This window comes from Alosa alosa, chromosome 16, assembly GCF_017589495.1.
Source record: "Alosa alosa isolate M-15738 ecotype Scorff River chromosome 16, AALO_Geno_1.1, whole genome shotgun sequence".
Classification (NCBI taxonomy): Eukaryota; Metazoa; Chordata; class Actinopteri; order Clupeiformes; family Clupeidae; genus Alosa; species Alosa alosa.
Genome location: NC_063204.1, coordinates 29,125,222 through 29,145,454, shown reverse-complemented (window position 1 = coordinate 29,145,454; position 20,233 = coordinate 29,125,222). Strand labels below are relative to the sequence as shown.

At 40.9% G+C, this 20,233-nt stretch overlaps 1 protein-coding gene across 2 annotated transcripts; it reads right to left on the bottom strand.

The window, feature by feature from the left end:
* Positions 1–959: 959 nt before the first annotated feature.
* Positions 960–19,950, bottom strand: LOC125309615. 2 transcript variants are annotated; one of them, XM_048266653.1, is made up of 17 exons: positions 19,845–19,950; positions 19,460–19,729; positions 19,029–19,116; positions 18,869–18,949; positions 18,510–18,653; positions 17,045–17,093; positions 16,827–16,902; positions 14,378–14,483; positions 9,641–9,720; positions 9,049–9,158; positions 8,807–8,837; positions 8,598–8,677; positions 6,370–6,397; positions 5,911–6,021; positions 3,615–3,743; positions 1,477–1,600; positions 960–1,279 (listed from the first exon to the last, which is right to left on the bottom strand). In XM_048266653.1, exons 2-17 carry the CDS (start codon positions 19,711–19,713, stop codon positions 1,085–1,087), a joined length of 1,686 nt encoding a protein of 561 aa, XP_048122610.1. In that variant the 5' UTR covers positions 19,714–19,729; positions 19,845–19,950; the 3' UTR covers positions 960–1,084. The 2 variants fall into 2 exon arrangements, with proteins under 2 accessions (XP_048122610.1, XP_048122611.1); XM_048266654.1 differs by having other exon boundaries at positions 6,370–6,394.
* Positions 19,951–20,233: the final 283 nt, after the last annotated feature.

The window sequence follows — 20,233 nt, the reverse complement described above, 5'->3', positions numbered from 1 at the left end:
TGTAAGGAACATGCCAATACTGCATAGTTTACCTTTAAACTCAAACACCTACAGGTTAGGTGGGATGCCAGTCTTGGTGTACTACAGCAAGCTTGTGCTGCAAATGTCTTAGAGTTGTGAATTCAAAAAAAGCTCTTTAGTTCCAACAAGGTATATTTATAGTTCTTGGCAGATGCTTTTGTCTAAGAAACATTGCATTAACATTATAATGAAAATGAACAGTTAAAAGTAAGGACATAGGCAAAACTGATTATGAACTACACACACTAAGGGAGGCTAGCTATTTTGTAGTTGTTATCGAGTTGTTAATTGTTTAATGTTAGAAAATGGTGAATGAATGTTCCCCAAAACCCAAGATTTTGTTCTCAAATTTCTTGTTTTGTCCACATGCCAAACATATTCTCTAGCATAGAGTAAGTAAAGCAGAACATATTAAAGTGTAAGAGGCTGCAATCAGATTTGAGGTATTTTCCTAAACATTCAACTGATTCACCTATTACCAAAATAGTTGCCGACTAATTTACAGTTGACAACTAATCGATGAATCGATTAACTGTTACCCCTTCATGGGAAGGGAGGTGTGTGACACTCAAGTGTGTTGAGAAATATATGTACACCCACAGGCATACAGTGTTAGATGAGCACAGGCAGTGCCCTCTGGACAATTTCAGCTCATCTAAGGGCCTTTAAATGACTCACACCAATAGCACATCATCTCATTTCCACCCTCATAGATGTCTTTATAAGTAGTCTTCAGCGAGGGAAGGCCTTTAAGGCCTAAGAGATGGGAGAGAGGGTGGAGAGAGGGTGGAGAGAGAGAGAGGTTGGAGGAGAGGGTGAAGGAGAGGGTGGAGGAAAGGGTAGAGAGAGATGGTGAAGGAGAGGGTGGAGAGAGAGAGGGTGGAGGAGAGGGTGAAGGAGAGGGTGGAGGAAAGGGTAGAGAGAGAGATGGTGAAGGAGAGGGTGGAGAGAGAGAGAGGGTGGAGGAGAGGGTGAAGGAGAGGGTGGAGGAGAGGTTGGAGGAGAGGGGGAACTGGTCTACGAGGTGGACACCCGTCTGCTGGGCAGGAGAGGCAGGTGGTTGTTAGGGGGCAGGGGATGTTGCATTGCTGGGCCCCATGGGAACTGTGAAGGGCAGTTTTAGGTACTGGTACCACTGCCTGAGCTGTCGAGGGAGGATCTGCAGCACGTGATTGGTCAGGAAGAGAAGAGCTTCCTGGAGGGCGGGACGAAGGAGCTGACTGGCTGGGAGGGAGATGACGAGCAGGCAACACTTTTCCTGACAGGAACCAAGAGGAGAGCATGATGATGATGATGATGATGATGAGGATAATGGTTATGATATCCAAACAACAATTTTTGCTATTACTTGCACTTACTGCTGTCATCATCACAATCACCACCACTCAACAATATCCAAAATCAGTAGTATACTTAAGGCTGTATACAGGGTTCTACTTTCAGGCCCTGTGGTACCTTGGTGTATGGAACATTTTTGGTGCTTAAGTTCTGGAACTTGGCAATCTTCTCCAGGATGTCATGGAATCTGGAGTCTTTATCACCCCCCAAATCAAAAGCATCCTGTCTCAGCCTGGCAAACCTTTAAGGCAGAGTTAGAAACAAGTATATTTTTGTGTGAGAGGGAGTGTGTGTGTGTGTGTGCATGGGAATGTGTGTGTTATATAACAGGAATCACATTATAATGCTATATTGGTGCGTTCGAGAGCAACTGGGAAGTGGGAGAAATATAGATTCAAGGGGGGGATATGTCACAACTTAACTGGGGACTTCCCACCTTGTAGTGGGAGCATTGCAAGAGCTCCCAGGAGAATGTTTTGATGGCACTCGATATAGTTAAAAAAAATGAACTTGAAAGAATAAAAATGTACTTGTTCCATGCATAATAAGTCACTTCCTTGTTTATTTACAAACCCCAAAACAGAAAATGTTGGGATGTTGTGTAAAATGCAAATAAAAACAGAATCTAATAATCTGCCAATCTCTTAAAATCATATTTAGGACACAGACAACATATCAAATGTTGAAAATGGCAAATTGTGTAAAATGCAAATAAAAACAATGTGACAATATCTCGTAAACCCATATTTAGCAGCAAAAAGGACATAGACAATATATCAAATGTTGAAAATGAAAATTTGACTATTTTATGGAAAATATGTGTTCATTTTGAATTTGACACAAGCAACATATTTTAAAAAAAAGTTGGGACGGGAGCAGGCTTGGAATTTCACCATTCTGGGGGCAAGGCCACTTGGCCTTCAGTTGGGCATATTTGGTGGGGGGCACAAAGGCCACATGTCAGGGCACCAAGGCCAAAGTTAACTATACAGTAGTAGGCTATAAAAATGATCAAAGTTGTATTTAGCCTGTTCACTACAGTGGACCTGCATCACTGTATGAAACATTACAAAAACATGAAACATGACATATTACATGGAACTGTAAATCATCTGATCATCTAATATTTACAGATATCTAGGCTATATATAACATTTATTTTATATTTGGCCTGTTATGAAATCATGTATTGAACAATTTAAGCACAGCTCAGCTTTAAAAAACTCAAATAGCCTAGATGCATGCTTAGCATTTTGTGATCATTAAGGCTACTTTCACAAACTCAGCTGTCCTATGATTTACCAATATCTAGGCGATATTTGTAACATTTATTTTGTATTTGGCCCATTATGAAATCATGTGGAACAATTTAAACACATTGTAAAACGTAAAGCCCAAATTTGGAGACATCCATGCATGTCGAAATTTACTGCAAATTCAAAACTAGATTACTCTGGAACGGCTAACTGTACAGGGGACTGCTTTACACTTTTGTGTTCGGTAAGGTCTGCTGTTTATTCTGATATATGGTTTGTCATGTGTTAAAAGAAGGGTTTGTGAACTATTCCACCGAGATGAATGGGTAGGGAGATCATGGGACGCAAAACCTTCAGTAGAATGTATGATTACATTTAATTATATTTACTTGCAGACAAATTGGCCAATATTTTGCCACTATTGGTCTAAAATCTTTTTAATTTGTTTAGTTTTACTCCATATATAATTTTATTATATAACTTTTCTTACTATTCATGACAAGTTAAATTTAAAGAGATGGTGGTCCAACGGGGTACCACAAGTGGCACGCCACCGGCGGCATACCACCAGCGGTCCGCTATCTGCCAATCTGATTTTGCTATTGATTGGGCTATCTGTTTTTATTTGCATTTTACACAACATCCCACTTGTTACATTCACATCTATAATTATTATGAGGTGATACTTATTCATTGATTTCATCAGGTCCCTTGCCACAGGTTTATAAAATCAAATTGAACCTTATGAATGCAGACTGCATGGTGCTTGATTTTATACACCTGTGGCAAGGAACCCATGATTAAGATCACTATGAGGCTAGTCATTTTGCTTAGCACTTTTCTAACGTGGCTTAGCTCTTCGACAGGCAAGTAGCCTGGTGACACTTGGCCTAGTTTTATATTTTGCATGTATTTGAGGATCCACGAGGGTCCCAGCGATGTGACATGTCACCAGGGTGTGGCTCTGTGCGGACCAGAGGAACAACGCGGTGCGCTCACCAGAGGCTGCCCGTGGACTTGGGCTCCCTGAACTCACTCTTCAGCGAGACGAGTAGTGTGGACAGAACGGGCTCCGTCTTGGACATCATCAGAGCTTTCAGGAGGGTCTTAATCCTTTCCTCACGGTTTCTGTGGCAATCACACACAGATCCAGACATTGAAGGAAGTATGTTACTCATGTGTCTGATCAAACACAGAATGCTTGTGCTATTTTCATTCTGAACTGCATGATTATGGGTAAACATGGCATCATTGCTTCCAAATGGATAAACGACCTATTATTGCAGAAATGGAGCAGTAATTTGCAAGTTTTTTTTGCAATTGGCTTGCTTAGTCCACACAGTTGCAGTCCGCGTAAGAGAAGTTTGTGTACATGCCCGAGACTCACAAAAACAAGAATGATAATTTTGCATTGAAACCCCATATTTGTGATACTGTCAGCAAGTGGCTGATATTTCAACAGCTTGGTGTTAGGTTTACAGTTCTTAAGGACCCAATCGCAGGCGGCTTAGATCAGTGACTAGGTATTCTTTTAATGAGCAAGATACAGGTAACAGATCCCACGGACACAATTGCAATCTTCAAACTCAAAAAGGCAATGCAGAATCCAGGGCAAAAATAATCTCAAGACAGAGTGCAAACATAGGTCCAGAACAGGCAGGCTTCAGAATACAAAGTCAAAAAAAACGTACAATGACAATGCCTCGTCACATGAAGTAAGCTGGCACGACAAAGACCCCAGGGTTTAAATACTCACAAACTAATCAGGCAAACCAAGAACAGGTGAGTCTACAAAATGGCGGGAATTCAAACAAAGAGAGGGGCGGAGTCAGAAGCACATGGCAAACTCAAACAAAACCACATGGTCACATCACATAACTGTTCAAGATAAACAAAAGCACATGTCAGGAAAAACAAAAACTTAGGCCAGAGCGGCATTACTAACACTTGGAGTTAAAACAAGTGTCTATGTACAAATCAAAAGAACATCCTATTTCAACAATAGTCACATTCTTAGTATTGTCATCTATAATGGTAATCTGGGGTATTTGGAATACACAAAGTGATATTGTTGGTGTTTTCGTCATTGAACCAGTCCATTTGTACAGTGTGGTGTTTGCATATTTTTGTTGTTCCCTCCTGCACTTTTTTGATGCTTTGTGACACTACGTCCACCAGTCTACCAGTCTATCATGCCTTGATATGTAAAGTCCTTTATAAAAACTGCATCCATTCAGGACATGTGCGGTGGTCTCATTAACATGGTTAGTTGAGTGAAGAATGCAATGTAGTTGGATGGGTACCACGTGGACAGGTTTGATTTTGTTGGGAGGACTTGAAGGCGCCATTTGATGGTAAACATGAGAATATCCCCGCCAAGAGTGAGGTTTAAAAATATGGTGTGGGACAGGGAGTGATTTGCAAATGGTAGAAGTGCCAGTTTTCCCTGTAGCCTGAGGCTTGTCCAGTGTTGTGCGCTATGTAAGCGCTAAAGGGCATTTCTTTAGAGTGAAAAGCTTACATCATGATGTGTTTATGTCCACATTATGCTGTATGCTGCAATATGCTATTACTTGTGTTATAAAGATGATGTTAAAGAGGCCCCCAGAGTGTAGCACTGTAGCTGCCTGGCAGCTCTATCTGTTGGCTGCAGGAACTAAAGCTAGATCGAACCAATTTTTTATTTTGTACCGACCATTCTCGGTGTCCTTGAGAAACAGAGAAAAATCACAGGAATTCAATTCTCCTTCAGGACCCCTTATATAACCCCATACCTCCAAGGTGTAGACACGTGCTAATGTTGCTATCTGGATGAGCCTGATCTAATCTAGCCCAGATCTTGCTCAGAACATTTAGCTTGTTAAAAATATGCTTCTGGTGACACCCTCAACATAACGCAGTCAAGTTCTCTTGTTGCATTGCCTGAGTTGATTGAACATATGGTGTCGAGTAGGTGCAATCTTAACTCCGTAAAGCCGATGATGCCACCTCCGTCAAAAATGAGATCACGATGGTGAGTGAATGCTCTCCAGTCTCCACACCATAGTATATGTTAATCAAATAATTTCGCTTCAAAACCCGCTAAATACCACTCTTTTCCTGGTCTGAAATATCGATTTGTAAGCAAAAACCTATAGGGGCCAGATAAGAAATTCTCATATAAAAGAAAATTGGTCTGATGGATTTAGAGAGTTTTGCATCTGAACTCTTAATATGGAGTGCTGATCTTTTTTACAGTGTGTTTATGTGTGGAGGGTGCCATTGTTTCACAGAATCCAACCAACGATAACAGTACTTTTTCTTCTCGAAGACGTCGGTCTCGATCTGGTAGTTGAGCGCTCTCCTGATGCCCAGGAACTCAGCCTTGGCCTTCTCCAGCATGCTTATCTGCTCGTTGGGCATAGAGCTGGCAAAAGAGAGGAAAGAAGAGGGGACAATGTTTCGCTCCAGGTTCCCTGGGATCCAGTTTCTAAAACAGACAGTGAGCCTAGCGCTGGACCAAAAAAAATAACAGTTGCAAACTCATTCTGATGCTACACAGGCTTATAATATGGACATTTGAGAATGAAGACTAATTGCCAGAATGCTTGATTTTGCACTATGCAAAGTTGTTGATCGGGTAGGATCATGACCCGTTTAGACCCTTTTATGACCAACTTGGTACCATCACTACGCTAAATGCCGTTGAATATTTATGCCACAGAGGGAACCTACAGTAGGAGTCTATGATGGAGTTGGTCGACAGGACACTTACTTTGGTGGTTTCTTCTCTATGGAGCCTACTGAAAACATAAAAAAGAGGGGAAAATATGAGTTTCACTGTGAAATTATTTGTAATGATATAGTGGTAAACGAATTACTTGTTTGGACCTCGGTTGGAGAGTGAATGCTCTCAATGTGTAATGAATGACTTGGTTGGACCTCGAGCCCAAAACCGATTACCATGGAATGGGAACAAATGGTCACACAACTTGCTGAGTCCAAAACATGACACATGAGTTTTACAATGCCGTTACTACCCACAAGCCACTGGGTATTTACGATGCCATCACTACCCACAAGCCACTGGGTATTTCTCTAGGGGCATGATCCAGATTGTGATGGAAAGCTACCACAATGCTGATCCCGCCAGAGGAGCCTGCATTATGGTGCACCAATGTTAAGCTAATCTTAAATTAGCTAGACATAATGAAGTGGTACATACACGACAAAGACACAAAACACACACACACACACACAACACAACCTGTCCACCGACCCACGTAAGACTTATATGTTTGCTTCCATAGTCTTCTGTATATTTCCTTTAGACATGCACTAAAACCACATTTAAGAAAAATATGTAGAACAGATGAGAACTACCACAGTGGGACATGTGTCAGTGCAGTTTCCTATCCAACCACCCGTGTCAGAATCACGGCTCATGTGTTTACTTCCATAGTCCACATTTCCTCACAGATGAGAACTACCACACTGGGGCATGTGTTAATGCAGCTCTCTATTCCTGCTTTATAGCGGCACTGCAGACATTACAGTAGTCTGGTATAACATGGTTAATAATGCTTCCACTTGCCATTGCGCCAGAAATGTATATGTGTATGGGGAAATTGTGTTCTGTCACTTTAAGTGACCAAGCTGGTTCTTATAATGGGAATGACGCTTTTTGCTCTTCCCAGTTTATCTTGCCTGCACAAGAGGTAGGTCACAAGTAGATAGATAGAGATAGATAGATAGATATCCCCAGGGGAAATTCAAGGTCTCAGCAGCATACATACAACACAAACACATTCTTTAACAGCAGAAAGAGTAATTCAAGTATATAATATAAAAACACAACTAAGCAGTAAGGACAGTAGAAGATAAAGAATATGCTAAATATACTAAAATACAAATTATACTAACTAACACTTAATACAATATATAACCATATACTAAAATACAAATTATACTAACTAACACTTAATCTAAATCAATTCTAAAAACAGTATCCACATAGTGGTGATTAATCAATCAGAGGCGCTTGCAATGAGGGAGGGACTGAGCTTGTGATTCTCTGTGCATAGTAAGGTATGGTAAGGTGCTCTGTGTGAATGAGTGTCATGGTGGTAGTGCAATGGTGATAGGGGTCATAATGATGCAAATTAGTAAGTCCAACAGTGCAACAATGCAGAAATAAAGTAAAGTCTATTTATCTATATATTTAACTATTTAAGAAAATGTATAAGTGTGGCCACAGTTCGGCTGTGGCATGGAGGGGTTTCTCAGTCTGTCAATTGTGCACACTGTAGGTTATTTTCATAATAATGGTTGTCTTGGTTTCAAAAATATTCTTATATCAATGTATATGTACCTATGGATACTGATAGACTTTTGTATCATCAGAGATTTGCACATTCATTGTATTTGTTTGGATAATGGCATGTAGGCTGCGTAGTAGGCTAGGTTAGCTAACTACTATGTAACATGTACTGTATATTTGCTAACATAAGTGTTTCTATATTTCTAGCTGCAGCACTGACAATCATTATTCAAGACAGTTGAATGATTGCATTGTTTTGTCTATTACCAGGTACATATCTTTGTTATTGTTAAAGCCCAGTTTATCTTGCCTGCACAAAAGCTGCAGCATTGCCGATCATTATTCAAGACAGTTGAATGATTGCATTGTTTTGTCTATTACCAGAATAAAAATACTTGACTGGGAATCCTCGTGTATGGTGCTTAACTACACAACGCAAGATCACACCTGTTACACTTGCATAACTGCATTACTGTACAATCAAACTCATAAACTGGCAGTAGATTCTGACAGCCCCCCTGCATGGAACCGTGTGTAAACAGTGTGTAATAACTTCCTGTTTGTCTGTCTGTTCAACACTTGTTACCGTAGTTACCGTAGAGGACAAATGCTACGGTTTTGCAAAAATGAATACGGAGATGTTGCCATTGCTGACTGTGTGTGTGTTTGTGTATGTTTCTCACTGCTCTCCTCCAGTACAGTGAACCAGGGGGGCATATCAGCAGTCTCTCCCTCTGACAGTGGCTTCTTCCGTGGCCTAAGCCTACACACACACACACACATACACAGACAGACATAAACACAGACCATTTGTGCTTAGCATTTGTGCCTAGCAAGATATACAGTAATTAATTAAGTTTTTGAGATTCATATACTATTAGTGAGATGTTACCTTGGGGATTGTCCGATGGCAGATTTGATTTCTACAGGAAAAGTTAACAAACTCAAGTTACTCATTCATCCTATAATACATGACATTATGCAGAAGGCAAAGCATAGGTCTACTACAAACACATTATGTATTAGCAATCCAAGTATACCGTGCAATGAATAAGTGTAGGTGTGATTATGTGTGTATGCTTGTGTATGTTTGTGTAGGAGTTTATCTGTGTGTGTGTGTGTGTGTGTATTAACCTGGAGTGTCCTGAGTAAGAAACGTCTCCCACACATCTGTGATGTTCTGGCAGTCCTCCGGAACTATGGGGAGGAGCCTCCAGTTGGGCCCCAGAGGACGGCTGTAGGAGCTGCACGAGTGAGTTAATGGATGAATGAGTGTGCGATCTCTAGGGCAGTATGGCTCAGTTCTAGGTGATTGATCTGTTTTCTGAGAGCCTACGGTTTGGTTCCAGTTTCAGTAGTTTGGCCGGTCTCAATTTTGAGACTGTTAGTCGAGGATCACATCAGCCAAGGGCAAGTGGCAGCGGCAAACGAAACGCAACGCTCAGACCATAATAAGTTTGATCTCGTTCCTAAAAAACACAAACGGTTTGTCAATTGAATACGCTCGCGTTGCGCTTTGAAAGTTGAACCAAGTTCAACGCTCAACTTGTTCAACGCTAGCGTTACGCAAGCGTTGCCACCGTTCCGCTGCCGAACCATAGAGAATAATAGGAAACCTGCCACTTGCCGCTGGCTAATGTGATCACCGCCTTAATGATGGAATGGTATGATGCTGTCCATAAAACTTGCAATCATTACTTCATTGAGTGTGTGTGTGTCTGTGTACCTGTGGGACTGCTTCAGAAGGACGTTGGTCTTCTCCGTGTCCTTCATGATGATGTTAACATAGACGCTGTTCAGGGGAACCTAAGAGTTAGAGAAATCTTCAGAGGTTAGAGGTCAGGTGTAGCAACAGGACAGGTCAACACCAGCAGAAATCCGATAGTATAAACATGATCTGTCCGGACAGGTCAACACTTCTTGAAATCTATCTATCTATCTGATAGTGTAAACATGCTACCTCCTTCTTGCATTCATTCATTCACCCATCCATCCATCTGCCCATTCATCCACGTGCTGACACATCAATTTGCCCGGTGACCGTGATTTGTTCAGGTAAGAGTTGTTCCTGGACCAACATTCTAAAGACGGTCCTGGACCAACAACTCTTTAATCACAGCCTTGTGATGTCATCAATGTGAGTCTTCTGCTTCTCCCATTGCCATTTTAAAATTTCCCTCCAGAAACAACCAGTGGATCACCAACTTGTATCTCAATAAAGGTAGGTCCTTGCATATTTGTATGTAAAAGGGTTGTAAAATAAAGTAATTCCGAGTGGAATCTGCACCTTAGATTTTTTTTAATTTTCGTTTTAGTTGACTTGGTTCCATGTTTGTCTAATGTTAGCTGCCAGGCTAGGGACCATACATTTACTGTAATACATTAGCTTCCTAATAGGTAATTCAGTGGCTATGCATCTTTTAAATAACTTATTTTGAAGGGATACAGTAGTTGAAGTAGCTTTGAAGCTCATTTAGCAATCTTGGTGCCGCTGTTATTATGTTAGAGGCTAGGCTAGGGAACATAAATTTATGCTACCAAATTGCTAATAGGTAGGTGCAGCATGCAACTATGCGAAGTGCCAAGCCGGTGTTATGTTAGTTCACTTGCTAAGGAGCACACTTTTGGACTACTAATGTAGCTTGGTAATAGGCTAAAGCAGTAGCTTTTGTGTGTACATGGTCCTGGAGCGACATTGCCATGTTGGTCTTGGACCGTCTTTACAATGTTGGTCCAGGACCCACATTGTCATGTTTGTCCAGGACCGTCTTTACAATGTTGGTCCAGGACCGACATTGTCATGTTTGTCCAGGACCATCATTACAATGTTGGTCCAGGACTGACTTTACAATGTTGGTCAGGGACCGTCTTTAGAATTTTGGTCCAGCACCGTTTTTACAATGTTAATCCTGGACCAACATTGTAAAGACGGTCCTGGACCAAAATGGTGGTCACTCCTGGAAGATGTACAACAAACAAAAGTGACTGTTTTAGCCTATTACCAAGAAGAGACCCAATAGTTGATATAGCTTTGAAGCTCATTTAGCAATCTTGTTGCCATGGTAATTAGTGCTAATGTTAGCTGCTAGGCTAGGTAAAATACAAAAAAATAGCTTGCTATTAGGCAATACAGATCTGTCAGTTGTCATTAGACTGATTTTTTTTTTTTCTTCCTACACTTCTGAGAAACTTGCCATGTTTAAACCTTTATACAATAAGCTATTTTTTCTGCTTTGTTTATTCCAGGTCCATCACAGTGAAGCTGGTCCAGGTCAATCACAGGGAAGTTGGTCTAGGTCCATCGTAAGGAAGTTGACCCAGGTCCATCACAGTGAAGCTGGTCCAGGTCAATCGCAGGGATGTTGGTCCAGGCTCATCGCAGGGATGTTGGTCCAGGCTCATCATAAGAAAGTTGGTCCAGGTCCATCACAGGGAAGCTGGCCCAAGTCCATCATAAGAAATAGCACTCTGCAGTCTGCACACACTCTGCTCTGGTCTGGACCCAAATGAATAGTCAATAGCCTTGTGCAATGGCAGCAACGTCTGCTACACAAGCGATACATCACTGTTTCAATTTAATTTTCTCCTCATTAATCTGTGTATACTATAATTTAAGGGGGTGGGACATGGAACAGCAGTTTAAGAAAGAGAAGATTAGTAGGGGATTGACTTTTGCCATGTTAAGCTATGAAGACTGATGGAGTGTGGGTCGGTAAGAGTATTTATTTGGAAAAATATATTGAATTATATTTTAAGTGTCAAAAATATATATTTTTGTCATATTTGTCAATATATATTTTGTCAATATATATTTTTTGTATATATTATATTTTATATTATATTTTTAATTTTCTACAAGAGGCCAGAGACTATGAAAACAGACTGCCCACCTGCACCAACACCACAATATTTCCAGATGGAAATTATCCATGTGGGCACTGAGCACAGGACAATTTCACACACAAATGTCACTCCTTTAATCACCCTATAACAGGAAAAGAACTATGGGTTAAATGAAAAATCACATGCAGCACTACTAATTAGGTATATTTGATCAAATGTCCCTGTGGGAAAGCATATGTAGGAAAAACACGCAGGGCACTGGAGACAAGAATGTGAACACAGAAGCAACATCAGAAACAATCATGATAAGAGTCCCCTGGCGGTTCATTTAAACAAATTTGGAGGTTCATAGGGATAGAACAAGTCAAAAACCACCGAAGAGGAGGGGACATAGACAGTCAGCTTTTAAAAACAGACAATGACAGCAAAGAGTTGTTATCAGACATTCACTAAGACTTATTACCCAGCACCAATCTATCTAATACAAACTTTTGGAAGTGCCATTACTGATATGTTATAAAATATTATAAAATATACCCGACCAAGGACCGAATATTTTAAAATTAAATAAAGGAAAACTGAATATTGATCCTTCATTTAAATTTCCAGTATTCTCGTTATGTGGTATATAGGAAGGGGAACCAAGTCAAGCAGCATGCGTGTCCTGCCGGAGAAAGCTATGTGTCTGATGGACAAAGCACATAACGATGACAACTCTTTGCTGTCATTGTGAAGCGTGTAGCCTACCTCACAATGATTCTGCCATTTTTATAGCTGTAACAGTAAGTGTTCACATTAATATAATGTTCCCCATACACAAAAAAATATTTGACAAATATTTTCACAATATATTTTGAAATATATGTACATATTCAAAATTGACAGAAAAAAAACAATTTTGACACTTAAAATATATTTCAATATATTTTTCCAAATAAGTGCCCTTAACGACCCACACTCAGTCAGTCTCCATAGCTTAACATGGTAAAAGTCAACCCCCTACTAAACATCTTTCTTAAACTGCTGTCCCACCCCCTTTAATTATAGTATAAACAGATTAATGAGGAGAAAATTAAATTGAAACAGTGATGTATCGCTTGACCATCCATTTGGGTCCAGACCAAAGCAGAGTGTGTGCAGACTGGTATTTCTTATGATGGACCTGGGCCAGCTTCCCTGTGATGGACCTGGACCAAATTTTTTATGATGAGCCTGGACCAACATCCCTGCGATGGACCTGGACCAACTTCCCTTGATGGACCTGGGTCAAATTCCTTATGATGGACCTGGACCAACTTCCCTGTGATGGACATGAAGCAACTTCTCTGTGATGGGCCTGGACCAGCTTCACTGTGATGGGCCTGGACCAGTTTCACTGTGATGGACCTGGACCAACTTCCTTATGATGGACCTTGACCAACTTCCCTGTGATGTACAGGGACAAACTTCCCTATAATGGGCCTGGAATAAACAAAGCAGACAAATATATTTTGTAGCTTATTGTATAAAGGTTTAAACATGGCAAGTTTCCCAGAAATGTAGCAAAGAAGAAAAACAGTCTAACGACAACTGACAGATTTGTATTGCCTATAAGCAAGCTATAAAGTCGGTCCTGGACCAACATTGTAATGACGGTTCTGGAAAAACATGACAATGTGGGTCCTGGACCAACATTGTAATGACAGTCCTGGACAAACATGACAATGTGGGTCCTGGACCAACATTGTAAAGACGATCCTGGACAAACCTTGTAATGACAGTCCTGGACAAACATGACAATGTGGGTCCTGGACCAACATTGTAAAGACGGTCCTGGACAAACATGACAACGTGGGTCCTGGACCAACATTGTAAAGCCGGTCCTGGACAAACATGACAATGTGGGTCCTGGACCAACATTGTAAAGACGGTCCAAGACCAACATGGCAACGTCGCTCCAGGACCATGTACACACAAAAGCTACTGCTTTAGCCTATTACCAAGCTACATTAGTAGTCCAAAAGTGTGCTCCTTAGCAAGTGAACTAACATAACGCCAGTTTGCCACTTCACATAGTTGCATGCTGCACCTACCTATTAGCAAGCTAATTTGGTAGCATAAATTTATGTTCCCTAGCCTAGCCTCTAAGATAATAACAACGGCACCAAGATTGCTAAATGAGCTTCAAAGCTACTTCAACTACTGTATCCCTTCGAAAAAAGTTATTTAAAAGATGCATAGCCACTGAATTACCTATTAGGAAGCTAATGTATTACAGTAAATGTATTGTCCCTAGCCTGGCAGCTAACATTAGACAAACATGGAACCAAGTCAACTAAAACGAAAATAAAAAAAATTTAAGGTGCATATATTAAGATTCCACTCGGAATTACTTTATTTTACAACTATTTTACACACAAATATGCAAGGACTTACCTTTATTGAGATACAAGTTGGTTAAAGAGTTGTTGGTCCAGGACCGTCTTTAGAATGTTGGTCCAGGAACAACTCTTACTTGAACAAATCACGGTCACCCAATTTGCTCATCGGAGTCTTAACCATATATCCATCCATTAATTTTCTGTGATGCCATTGCAAGTGACCCACACCTTTACACCAAGTGTAAAGCGTTCTGACATACCAGCGTCTTCAGGTCTCTGTTGCGCATATGTGATATCCCACAAAGGATCTTATAGATCCACTTCAACTGCTCAGAGAAATTCTCCTGTTTCCTGAGAAATGCCCTCCTAGCAAAACAAAACAAAGAGTCTGGTTGGAATCTGTAGGCTTTGAGTTGGGGGTTTGCCTGTATATAGACAAAGTAAATGAACTTACATCAAAGCAAAACAAAGACAAAACAAAACAAAAATCCAAGAACTAACATATACACATATACATATATACATATATAACATATACCCCCAATAAATATAAATAAATAGTAGTAAACTAGGTTAAATGAACCTGTTTGGAGTAGCATGATAAACAAAGCTAAATGAACCTGTTTGGAGTGGTGTGGTAAACTAGGATAAATGAGCCTTTTTGGAGTGGTGTGGTGAACTAGGATAAATTAGCCTGTTTGGAGTGGTGTGGTAAATTAGGCTAAATGAGTCTGTTTGGAGTAGTATGGTAAACTAGGCTAAATGAGCCTGTTTGGAGTGGTGTGGTAAATGTGGTGGATTTCTATGACTTAAAGGATGCATGTATGGTTTTTATAAACTTTAATATTACTGCAATTATTATGAGACTTCAAGGCCTGTACACATTTTGAACAGACCAGCAGTCAAGGAGTGGGATGCTGGAGGATACAGTGACACTAGGCCTCTCATTAGATGGTCAAGAGTGAGAGGATGATGTATAGCTGGTGATGATAACAGCAAGGCCAAGTAACAGGTAGCAAGATAAGAAGCCCTGCTTACACCCAACTGGATAAAACCAGATAGACCCAGAATCAGACAGTTTTGCATATATTTTTATGCATGATGGGACGATGGGTTCCACCAATATTCGTAACCCTGGGGTATGCTGATTGGCCAACAGGTGTCTTTCGAGAGTGGCGAGAGGAGAGGGCCCAACTCTAAGGTTAAGGAGTATAAAAGATAGGCCACAGCCACCTTGTCAGATCTCATCGGGGGGCGCCAGCTGATGACATCTCAGCTGACCCTATTGCTTGACACCTGGTCTGGACATTGTTTAGGCTGGACTATCACTTTAATACGGTGAATAAAGATCAACAGTCTTCAGAGATCTCCTCTCTGCATTGTCTCCTTTCGGACGCCTTGTCCCAGAGTGCTAATTAGTAAATAGTTAAAGGATACAAGGATACAAGGAAGTTTATTGTCACATGCATATAGTTACTGGAAGTAAGAAATGCAGTGAAATTAAGGAAGGCAGAAAGGCTAGGCAATCAAGGACATGGGTAGATAGATGGAGGAGAAATCAAAAATAATAAATAAAAAGTTATATGGAGATGTGCAAAAGTTTGAGAAAGTCAGATGTGTGTGTGTGTGTGTGTGTGTGTGTGTGTGTGTGTGTGTGTTTTTGGCGATGTGATGAAATAAGAAAATAAATAAAAAGGTCTGTTGCATAGGGAGAGGATGTAAAAAGTGCTAAAAGTCATGTAGGTGTTTGTTTGTGTGTGTGTGTGTGGGGGGGGGTCATGAGTGCTGAGGGTGAATGAGTGCAAAGTCAGTATAGTGTGAGTTCAGAGTTAGGATGGCCTGGGGAAAAAAACTTCTCCTGAGTCTCTCAGTTCTGGCTTTGTGACTACATAGGCTGTCTTCTTGATTTCAGCGGTAGGAATAATCCATTGTTAGGATGAGAAGAGTCCTTCAGAATCTTTTGGGCTCGTAGGAGTACTCTTCTGGAATAGATATCTATATTTAGAATATATAATAGATATCTATATATAGAATATAGAATCCCTATGCAGGTCTGGTTATTCTTTAAGCTGTTTCTGGGTTTTCGCCTGATTTGGGCTCGCATTTTTCACGACATAGCTCCCCTGCAGCCCGGTAGCAAGACTGCTACGCTAAACCCCACTAGCTAATGAGCTAGCCATCAAAGAAACCAAGCTAAACACATACAGGGCTCACAATAAAACAGTCGAGCAAACACATTGTTCAAGAGACTATCAAACCATTAAAAAAGCGAAGTTCACCCAAGGGTAGGCTATTTACAATTTCAACAGCAACAAAGCCAAGTCGAGTCCGTTTTTGCAGTCTTCCTAGAAACTACAATCTGACTACATTTTCGAGGTGTGAATGGATACTTCCGCTGAGTTACATCCGGATGTATTCGGACCGCGACCAGAAAGTTGCATATTCGTTTTTTCTGTGGAGAAGCACTAGGGGGAGACAAAGCACCCACCAAACGACCTAAAAAGTGTTGTAGAACCATCAGAACGACACTCAACCTGCATAATTAAGGTCATTTTTGCTAAAATTGTTGCATAGGGCTTCTTTAAGTGATTAATTGCTAATTGGATTCGGAAGTGGACCAGGTTTTCCAAGACATAAACTAGGCCATATGAACCTGTTTGGAGTGGTGCGGTAAACTAGGCTAGGTTTGGAGTATGCATGGACACTTACTCCAGTTTGGCCTCCTCCTCCGGGTCCAACTGTTCATTCAGACACAGAGGCACTGGCTTCAGAGCCTCTCCTTCAGCTGATAGCACCAAGACAAACACACAAACAAACAAACAAACAAAAAAACAAAATAACTAGCGGCTAATCAGAAATGAGTATGGTGATTCCATCAGAGATTAATGACTCTTCAGACCTCCAAATCAAGCCCCCCGAGAACAAACCTGAAGAGACCTTATCGCAAGAGGACCTGGCATGTACGGAGTGTGCATCCTATGAAATGAAGGAAAGGAAACGGTTACTTTTTATTTTTCAGCACGCTAGAATACTTCATCCTGCCATCATCTGTATGTATAAGAACCCTGCTGTGTCATCCCCAACCCCACAGGCCAATAATAAAAAACAATAAAAGTTTTAATAATGTGATCTGTCTGACTGGCCTATTCACCAGATTCTATGTTGCAATGTGGGTAAATTGGTGTCAATATGGAGGACGCTCCTTACCATCACCAGTATTCACCCTGTAAGTAGAGCTCTTATTATCTGTGAGTCGCTTTGGACAAAAGCATCTGCCAAATCCCATGAACATAAACATAAATGTATAAGTGCATTTGAAGAGTTTGGTTCCAAAACGCTAAATCTCCGTTTTTAAAAACAATAAAAAGTCAGGCTATTTAATTGTGTATTTCAGGTAATATTGATCAAATTGCAGTTGTGTTGTTTTGATTGAGTAAAGATAACTAAAACAACAATACCCAATTACAGTTCTACTGAAAGTACTTGAAAAACAAAATGTAAAAAAAAAAACAATTATTTATGAAAATTCATTAAAATGGAGGATATAGCGTTTTGGAATCAAACTCTTCATTTACTCTAGGATGTACTCCCATTTTACATTCCCTGTCAGCACCATTCCAGTAAATATGAACTTGCTGATGCATCTACAACAATCTTGGTTCAAACTGTACACGACACCCTATGTTTGACATGTTACACACTAAGGGTGCATTCAGGGCACCTCGGAATGACAAGGACCGCCCCCATGGCTACTTTGTTTTTCCGACAGCAAGTGTTCATGTGCTTTGCCATCAGAATGTGTGACAAACACGGATGCCACAACAAAGGTTAAAACATACACTCACTAATCCAAAACAAACAACTGTATTTGCTTAAAATATAGTGTAATATGCTCGTGAAAGAATGATATGCAGCTGTCAAGTGACAAAAACGGCAAATTCCCAAGTTTACATTAAAATTGTTGGACATGAAAGGCCACATGGACTACAAACGAACTACAACGTGACGACAAAAGTGATGACGAGCGCCTAACTGGGCAACTCTGTTAGCAAAATCTAGCCCCAGTTTCCGACCTCTGACTCACACATTAGTGACGTGAATGACGCGGAATGATGATGTTTTCACTCGGAGAAATGTTTTTCCGAAGCCCACGAATGCTAGGTAAGCCCAAGCCATTGCATGGAGTCATTGCCTCAATATAAACACATCAGGATGTAGGCTATGAATCTGATTGAATTAAAGAATTGGCCATTCCTGAAATGCACCAGAATACAGGAAATCACATCAAACAAATGCGACAATTAGTGGGGGGCCCTTAATACATCTGTGCCCAAGGGCCCGAAAGTTCATAATCCGTCCATGTGCGCACACATAGTTCTGTGTGTCCCTCACTTGTTCCCGTAGACAGAAGACGAGCGGGCGTCCACTCCTGAGGGTGTTCTGGATGGCCGCCATCTCTCGGAGGTACTGCCTCAGGTGCAGGAAGCCTTTACCCACCTGGGGGGCCTGAGCTGGACCCACGAGGCTGCTCTCATCCTGCAGGAGCCAGAAAAGTTGTGGGTTCAATTCCCGGATTCCACCGTTGTGCCCTTGAGCAAGGCACTTAAACCTGAGTTGCTCCGGGGACAATGGCCCTTGTACTATACAGTAACTGACATATTTAAGTAGCTTTGGCTAAAAGCGTCTGGTAAAGGCATAAATGTAAATGTAATGTGAATGTAAATTAGCCAGTGCCTTTTCTCTTTCCTCACCCTTTTGGCTTTCTCCTGATTGAATTTGCTTGAGGTAGTAGTGACTCCTGGTTTCTTGCCGAACTTCTTTTCCCACTGAGACTGTGAGGAGAGGTAAAGAAAAGTTTTGATATTCATAATGAAGAGGGGAGCTGTCATATTAAAATGTTTAGATGGTCACCTTTAGAGACTTCTGGTCCTGGGGACTAAGCCAGGAGGAGAACAGGTCAATGTTGTCGTTGTAAAGTATCCCCACGCTTTTATATGGTCTGATGAACAACACAAAAACATAGTAATTATCATAGTATCCCTTTTCTTGCAATTAGTAGCCTATTACAATTTCTGACAAAGAAAAAAAAACAGAACTAACTCTTGTCTGATGATGGTGATAAAGATCTCTATTGAAGTTGTTTACTTAGTGCACTATCAACAGATAACAACTCAATGGTGACGCAAACATTGAGTCATAATAAAATGTCAAATCCATGTATAAATATTTCCGTGATGTGAAAATCTTTCTTTTTTTTCAAGTTAGGCTACGCATAGACTTTCAATTTCTACTTTCAAATAAAGGGGTGTAACGAATTCGTTGAGTAGTATCACATAGCCTACTTGTTAGCTGGGCTGAAGAACCCTGTACTGAGAAGCTCCCGTCTCCTCTCGCAGTTGTTCTTTCCCTGGTCATCTGGAGCGGCCACTGATACACGCTTCGTGTCACTGCGGGTGACCACCTTCTCCGGGTGGTAATTAGTCTCCTTCTTAAACTCGGTAGCGAACTTATGTTTGACGAAACTAATGAGGTCCAGGTCCTTATCGCTCAGCGGCTGATCGAGCAGAGCGGCTATCCTGCGTATTTCCTCCGCCATTGTGTTTTTGGTTCACCTGAGGAGAAGATGAGGATGATAATCATATTCGAGTCGTTTAAGACTGTCATTTTGCACATTAATTTGACTCCTTTTGAAGTCCTGAATACATTCGATGACGAGAAGCTGGTTACCTTTATTAAACGTTTATGTACACCTGCCCTTTACATCCTTATATAATCCTTAATATATAGCCTAATCAGTGTTGTCGCGGTGCTGTTCAACGTCCTGATAGAGTGTTTCTAGAAATGATAAAAACCAGTGTGTTCGTATCAAAGATTCTAGAGCGCTCTTCGTATATCTATGAGTGGGTTCCTACGTGCGTCATAACAACGACTGCGTTCCATTTTAGGCCACCTGTAGCAGGGAAGCTACACCAGGCGCGTAACTGAAGCATTCTGTTCACGACGTGTAAAAAAACATGTCAAAATGATGGCTGAAGATGATGTGCTGCTGGCTAACGTGAATGCTTACTGTTACCAGCTAGCCTAAGTTGACTCTAGCATGAATGAGTTTGTAAGTT

Bases quoted from the DNA above. Each gene is read 5' to 3' on its own strand.
- LOC125309615 (XM_048266653.1), bottom strand. From the start codon at position 19,713: ATGGCGGAGGAAATACGCAGGATAGCCGCTCTGCTCGATCAGCCGCTG. The intron at 8,838-9,048 runs GTTAATACACAC...CTTTTCCTGTAG, and splicing joins TCTTACTCAGGACACTCCAG to AAATCAAATCTGCCATCGGA. The intron at 8,678-8,806 runs GTAACATCTCAC...GTGTGTGTGTAG, and splicing joins GCCATCGGACAATCCCCAAG to GCTTAGGCCACGGAAGAAGC.